At 62.9% G+C, this 6,769-nt stretch overlaps 1 protein-coding gene across 1 annotated transcript; it reads left to right on the top strand.

Moving 5' to 3' along the window:
- The first annotated feature begins 692 nt into the window (after positions 1-692).
- ERFL (ETS repressor factor like) lies at positions 693-6,650 on the top strand. The gene is made up of 6 exons (XM_067720774.1): positions 693-871; positions 984-1,091; positions 4,297-4,531; positions 4,942-5,137; positions 5,244-5,361; positions 5,783-6,650. Exons 2-6 carry the CDS (start codon positions 1,043-1,045, stop codon positions 6,226-6,228), a joined length of 1,044 nt encoding a protein of 347 aa, XP_067576875.1. The 5' UTR covers positions 693-871; positions 984-1,042; the 3' UTR covers positions 6,229-6,650.
- The last annotated feature ends 119 nt before the right edge of the window (positions 6,651-6,769 follow it).

Genomic DNA, 6,769 nt, shown 5'->3' with positions numbered 1-6,769 from the left:
TGAGGAGGGCTGCCTGCCTGCGGGGAAGCAGGCCCAAGTGGTGGGGGTCTGAGGGGAGCAGCAGGTCGAAGGAGGGGCCTCTGCGGGAGCACTTATGCGGGCGCTGGGGGCCCGCTCTGCGGGGTGGTGAGGCGGAGGGCAGGGCGGGCAGGGGCTGGGCCTGCCCCCTCCCAGCCTGTCGTCGGGACGGCCGCCCGCCCGGTGCTGGCCGGCTCTGGGCCGACAGATGAGAGCTCCGGGCCGCGTGGGAGCTGGATGCGGCAGCCCGGGGGTCAGCCGGGAGGGGCGGGGTGGGGCCAGGAGGTTGGCAGTGGGAGAGACTTGGGGCAGCCACAGAGAGAGACAGAGGGAGACCCAGAGACGCAGAGACGGACCCTGAGAGGTCTGGCGAGAGGCGAGGGATGGAGAGACCGCGGCAGAGACGGTGCGGGGTGGGCGGGCGGCGGGAGCCAGCGAGGGTGAGTGAGTGAGTGAGTGAGGAGCGAGGAGGGAGGCTGGGAGCCCCTGGTTCGTGATGGGGCGCAGAGGAAGGGGAGGCTGCCGGGAGGACTGGCTGGGAGGGAAGGACAGGGCACAGGGCCGGGAGAGGGACCGGGAGCCCGGGGGACCAGCAGGCAGAGGGGTGCCCGCTGGAGGAGGCAGGCAGGGCGGGATGTAGGGGGCAAGGGCCTCGGGCACCAGGCTGGCTGGGACCTGGGTGGAGGGGCAGTGCCACCCCCCATGACCCCCGTCTGTCTCTCCCGCCTGCTCCATCCCGTCCTCATCCGTCTGTCTGTCTGGCCTCTCTGCAGGGCCAGCTCCACCATGGACTGTAGCTGCGTCTCCGACCTTCTCTTCGCCCCGCCTGCCCTGCCGGCTCTCTGGACCCCTGGTAACTGGCCCGGACCTCCCCCACCCCTTCCCCAGCCCTCGGGCCTTCCCAACAAGCCGGCCCCACCTTTCTGCATCTCTCACTGTCTTCCTTCCACCTCCCCGGGTCTTAGTCAGAGTCGCCTGAATCCAACCCCTTCCTGAAAAACTTGGCTAAAAACTTCACAGCTAGATGTCCCTGCCACCTGCCTGCTGGGACGCGAGCGTCTTTTGGATGGCAGGTGAGGTGTGGAGGTTGGAGAGGGACAAGGAACCTGGGGCCTGAGGACCTGGGGTCTCAGCCGGCTGCAGTCTGCTCCCACCCAGGACCTGCGGTCAAAGAGAAGCAGGGAGACTGGAGAGAGGTGGGCACGGATGGGGCAGGGACGGGGACGAGAGGGGGCACTAGGCTAGGCGCTGGTGGACGAGTGGACAGACTGGATGACCCAGGCAGGGGGACATGGAGACGTGGCCAAACCAGCCGGAGCCTGGGAAAGAGGACGGCTTGCCTGGAAGTGGATCACCAGAGCGGGGATGTGGGCGCGCCCCACAATGAGAGAGACAGAGAGAGACAGAGAGAGAGAGAGAGAGAGAGAGAGAGAGAGAGAGAGAGAGGAGAGAGAGAGAGAGAGAGAGACAGAGACAGAGAGAGAGAGACAGAGAGAGAGAGAGAGGAGAGAGAGAGAGAGAGAGAAAGACAGAGAGACAGAGAGACAGAGAGAGAGAGAGAGGAGAGAGAGAGAGAAAGACAGAGAGACAGAGAGAGACAGAGAGAGAGAGAGAGGAGAGAGAGAGAGAGAGAAAGACAGAGAGACAGAGAGAGAGAGAGAGAAAGACAGAGAGAGAGAGACAGAGAGAGAGACAGACAGACAGAGAGAGAGAGAGGAGAGAGAGAGGGAGAGACAGAGACAGAGAGAGGAGAGAGAGAGAGAGAAAGACAGAGACAGAGAGAGACAGAGAGAGAGGAGAGAGAGAGAGAGAGAGAGAGAAAGACAGAGAGACAGAGAGAGACAGAGAGGAGAGAGAGAGAGACAGAGACAGAGACAGAGAGAGAGAGAGAGGAGAGAGAGACAGAGAGAGAAAGACAGAGAGAGAGAGACAGAGAGAGGGGGGGAGAGAGAGAGAGAGAGAGAGGAGAGAGAGAGAGAGAGAGAAAGACAGAGAGAGAGAGAGGAGAGAGAGAGAGAGAGAGAAAGACAGAGAGACAGAGAGAGAGAGAGAGGAGAGAGAGAGAGGAAGAGATGAGACTTGGTGCCTGGTTATTTGGGGTCTTGGAGTGTGTCTCTGTGTCACCCTTCGGTGTTTCCGGAAGAAGGGGTCACCCTGGAAAAGTGTGCGTTCGCCTCTTTGTTGAGCCGGTGTGCCTGCTTGTCTGTGTACCTCCGAGGCTGCCCGAGTGTCTCTGGGCTGGGCGTGTTGTGTGTCTTTGGGACTTTGAGTGGCTACATCTCAGGGCTGGGGGTGTCTGCCATCTCGCCGCCATGTGTGTTCCTGCCGCGGTGGCTGAAGGGCCTCTGACCGCGTTCGCGGTGTGTGGCACTCCGAACCGAGTGGACGGCTAATCTTGGTGCATTTCGGGCTGCGGGGCTGGGTGCTCCCCAGGCCTCTGCGTTGGGGGCTGTGTCTGTGTTTGGGGTGTGTGGAGGTGGTTCTTGCATCTGTATGTCACTGAGTGTAGCTGGATATTGGGGGCTGTGTGTCTTGATGTGTGTGTGTGTCTTGACGTGTATGTGTCTGTGTGCCGAGGTTGCAGGTCCTCCCTCTTGTTGTGTGTGCGTGTCAGCATGTACAGCACATCCCAGGACGTGCGTTGGGCAGGTAGCGTTCCGGGCTGTGCTGTGTCTACGTGTGTGGCCAGTTGTGCGTTGTCACCTTTGGGGTCGTGTGGGTGTGTCTGTGATACAGCCACTTCCCCCCAGAATGTGTTCTGGCTGTGGAATGGGCCAGAGGCCGCGTGTCCCTGTTTTCTTAGGTGAGAAAGACCCCAGATGGAGTTGAGAGAAAAATTCTCCCTTCAGGGAGGAAACCACCTGGCCTTCTCCAGCCTCAGGCAGGGAGGCAGTATTTCCCATTTTTAGATACCAGGCAGCCTTGATGCGACCCTGCTCCTCCTTGCCTCCCATTCCTGAAATTCTGATAAGCCAGAGAGGGCAAGGAACTGCCCAGGACCACACAGCAAGTAGACACAGATGGTCTGCCGGCTCGGAGTCCCCTCCCTCCCCAGCCTCCTTCCCTTTCCCGCATGGTTGTCAGCTTCTTATAGGCTAATCATGCCTCCTGTTTTCATGCCTGGTTCTGGGGTCTCTGAGGAGGGGGAAGGGGACAGAGGATGTGGCATAGGAGAAGCAGGACCCAGGGCCTGGGGCCTTGTGGATGGGAGGTGAGGTTTAGGGGTGGGCAAGAGCATCTGGGTGTCTGGACATGGGGCGCAGGACGCCCACCTGCGCGTGAGACGTATAGCACTGAGCTGTGGGTGTTAAGAGTTGGGTGCCTGTGGGGCTGGGGGTTGGGAGGCTGTTCTACTGTCATGGGGCCACCCAGGGTGTGCCTGTCAGGTTGACACACGTGTCTCGATGCTGCACTCACTGTCTCCACCACGGTGTTTCATTTGGGCCTTTGGGGTCCTGCTGTTAGTGGATCCCAGCGCCGAGGGGCCTGAGATGTGCTGTTGCGTGTGTTGGGATGGGTGTGCGATGCTCCGTATCCGGTGTGTCTGCCTTGGTAGCACATGGTGGGTGGTGTGTCATGCCCCAGCAGGAGTGTGGCACTCTGGTGCACCTGTGTCCCATGGTACAGCTGGGGGTCCCTCGAGGGTGAGTGGACGTCTGTGAGATAGGCTGTGTGCTGTGGGCATCCGCAGACACTCACTGCTCTCAGACCAATGTAGCATGGATGCGGGGAGGGGACACAGGGACGTGAAAGATATAAATTCATGGACAGGTGCAGAGACACACGTGTACACAGGCCCAGCCTGGACGTGCCAGGGTGAGGTCAGCTGGGGCTGTAAGGGGGAGGGAAGTTCAGGGAGAGATGGACAGGAGACACGGAGGGACAGGGGGACAGCAGGAATCAGGGTCTCTCAGACCAGAGCCCTCTGGGGGCAGGGCCAGCCTGGGGGGCTGTGGGGAGAATGCAGGAAGCTGGTCCCTCCTTCCCACCCTCTGCCCACGTTGTGCAAAGGTAGGGGACCAGGCTGGAACTGCCAACCCAGTGTCCCTGGACGCCGAGTTCTCTCCCTTTATTTGGACAGTTTGGGGACTGGACACCAATTGGGGCGTGAAGAGCGGGAATCGGGTCCCTAAACATGCGTGAGGCTGGGCGACTGCTCATCAGAGACCAGGAGTCAGGGGAGAGCTGGATGCCTCCTGGCTCCTGAATCCAAGGAGGACCCAGAGCCCCGGACTCGGCGCCCTGACCCGGGGCCGCACCCCTGCCTCCTGTCCCCAGGGTTTGCCTTCCCGGATTGGGCGTACAAGCCGGAGTCGTCCCCCGGCTCGAGGCAGATCCAGCTGTGGCACTTTATCCTGGAGCTGCTGCAGAAGGAGGAGTACCAGGGTGTCATCGCCTGGCAGGGGGACTACGGGGAATTCGTCATCAAGGACCCCGACGAGGTGGCTCGGCTCTGGGGCATCCGGAAGTGCAAGCCCCACATGAACTATGACAAGCTGAGCCGGGCCCTGCGGTGAGGAGGGGCTGGGGGCCGGGACTCCCACTCCCACCTCGCCCCTCTCCCCTCACTGCCCCTCTGGGCCCCTGCCCCCTGGGGGCTTTCCCTCAGCTTCCTGGGGCAGAATCCTGTGGGATCCCAGCACACAGGGCTCTGCACGTGTAGCTACTGTTAAGTACCTACTTGTGAGTGAAAGGAAGGCACGAAGGAAGGACCGGAGCCCAGGGCTTTGGAGCCACACAGGCCAGGATCCCAGCCCCTGCCTCACCCCTTCCTTGCCCTGTGACCTTGGCCAGAGGATTTCTGCGAGCCTCAGTTTCCCCAAGTTGTTGTGCTCTGTGCTGGGCGCAGAGCACGTGTTAGGGGCTCTGCCTTCACCGCCCTGGGCCCCGCCCCCAGCATCAGCATCCTTCTTCTGCCCGCAGTTACTACTACAACAAGCGGATTCTCCACAAGACCAAAGGGAAGCGGTTCACCTACAAGTTCAACTTCAGCAAAGTCGTGCTTGTCAATTACCCACTGTTGGACGTGGCGGCAGCCACCACGGGCTCTCCACTCTTGCTGACCCCGGGTCCCTTTGGGGGAGCCCCTGGGCCAGATGCTCCTCCCCTCACCCCCGAGGTGAGTTAGGATCCTGGGATCCCAGAGCGAGGTGCTTAGTGCCATGAACCCCCTGGGGAGGGGCAACCAGTCTGAGTGGCACCCACTCCCTCCCCTCCCTCTCCAGACCCTGCAGACCCTGTTCTCTGCCCCACGCCTGGGAGAGCCGGCGGCCCGGGCACCCCTGTTCACCCCCGAGACAGACAAACTGCGTCTGGACAGCCCTTTCCCGTTCCTGGGCTCTGGTAAGGGCCTGGGGTCCAGGCGTGCCGGGGAGGGCTGTGTGAGGGCAAAGATGGGGGAGGAGACAGGATGCAGGAAGGAGGCTCCAGGGGAGGCTGTGTGTGTGTGTATGTGTGTGTGCGTGTGCACGTGTGTTTAAAAGTCGGAGGGTGCGAGGTGAGGCAGGGAGGAGGGAAGCTGGAAAGGGGGACAGGCCAAGAGAAGGGTTTTCTGGGGGCGCTAAATGAATGGGAGGCGGGTGGGGAGGCGGAGATGGGGGGAAGCCACGTGAGGGTGGGGAGATCCCGTGTGGGAGGACAATGGGAGAATCGGGTGGAATATGGCAGGGAGGTGGCACCCTGCACTAAGGCCCCGGCAGCCAGCCCCGATAGTGGGGCAGAGAGGCCCAGCCTGAACGCCACCCCCGTCCCGCCACCCCACCAGGTGCCACCGGCTATTCCAAGCCCCCCGGCCTGCTGGGTCCCTTTGGCCGCGCCTTCCCAGAGCACCCCTGGAACTTTAGCCCGTACCTCACCGGCCCCTTCCCCAAGCTGCCCCCGCCTCTCTACCCGCCCCACTTCTACCCCAACCCTCTGGCCGGTTCCCTGGGCCACCTGCCCGCACCAGGGGCAGGGGGAAGCCCCAGCGCTGCGCCCCTGCTGGCTGCCGCCGCGGAGGGCCTGGGCCCCGAGCGCCCCTCGGGCCTGGCAGCAGCCCCTCGCCTGGCACTGCCGAGGGCTGGGGGCCCAGAGGCCGCGCTGGGGGGCAAGGACAGCGACTCGGAGCTGGAGATTACCGACGTCAGCGGCTGCAGCTCTGACAGCGAGGGAGAGGAGGGCCTCCCCGCGCCCTCCAAGGCCAAGGCGGGCAAAGGGGGTGTCGGCAGCTGAGCCCGGGTGATGGATTCTGCCAGGGCGGGGACCGGGGTGGCCGCTCGCACGGCCTCTTCTGTTGTCTGGTCTGCTCTCGATGTCCTGCCTGAGGCCGGGGAACAGCCTTCGGCCCCTCCCAGGCCCAGGCCCACGGCGGCCCCAGTCTTCTTCCCCAGCCCCAGACTGGGGGTCTCACCGCCCCCTCCAGAGAGGGGAGGGGACACGATGGCCTCCAGCTTCCTCCCCAGGCTCCAGTTTGAGGGGGTCCCCGCCTGGCCCACTCCCAAAGTGCAATACGGCGCCCAGCCTTCCCTGCCCACCTGCCCCTGTGCTGTGACCTAAGTGTTCGTGCGGCCGTGTCTCCCCCTGTGCCGGCCCCAGTCCTGATGCCCCCGCCTCCATCACAGGCCCCCTGGGGACAGGGAGCTCAGAGCAATAACCCCGCCCCCAGCCCCCACCCAGAGGGCCCCCCCCCCCCCCGCCCCATGACCCCCACCAGCGACCTCCAGAGAGTTTACTACAAAAATAAAAGAACAGAAAGAAGTGTGAGATGCAGGGC

Source organism: Pseudorca crassidens, chromosome 20 (genome assembly GCF_039906515.1).
Source record: "Pseudorca crassidens isolate mPseCra1 chromosome 20, mPseCra1.hap1, whole genome shotgun sequence".
Lineage (NCBI taxonomy): Eukaryota > Metazoa > Chordata > Mammalia > Artiodactyla > Delphinidae > Pseudorca > Pseudorca crassidens.
The sequence above is the reverse complement of the archived record's forward strand: the minus strand, read 5'-3'. Positions and strand labels throughout refer to the sequence as shown.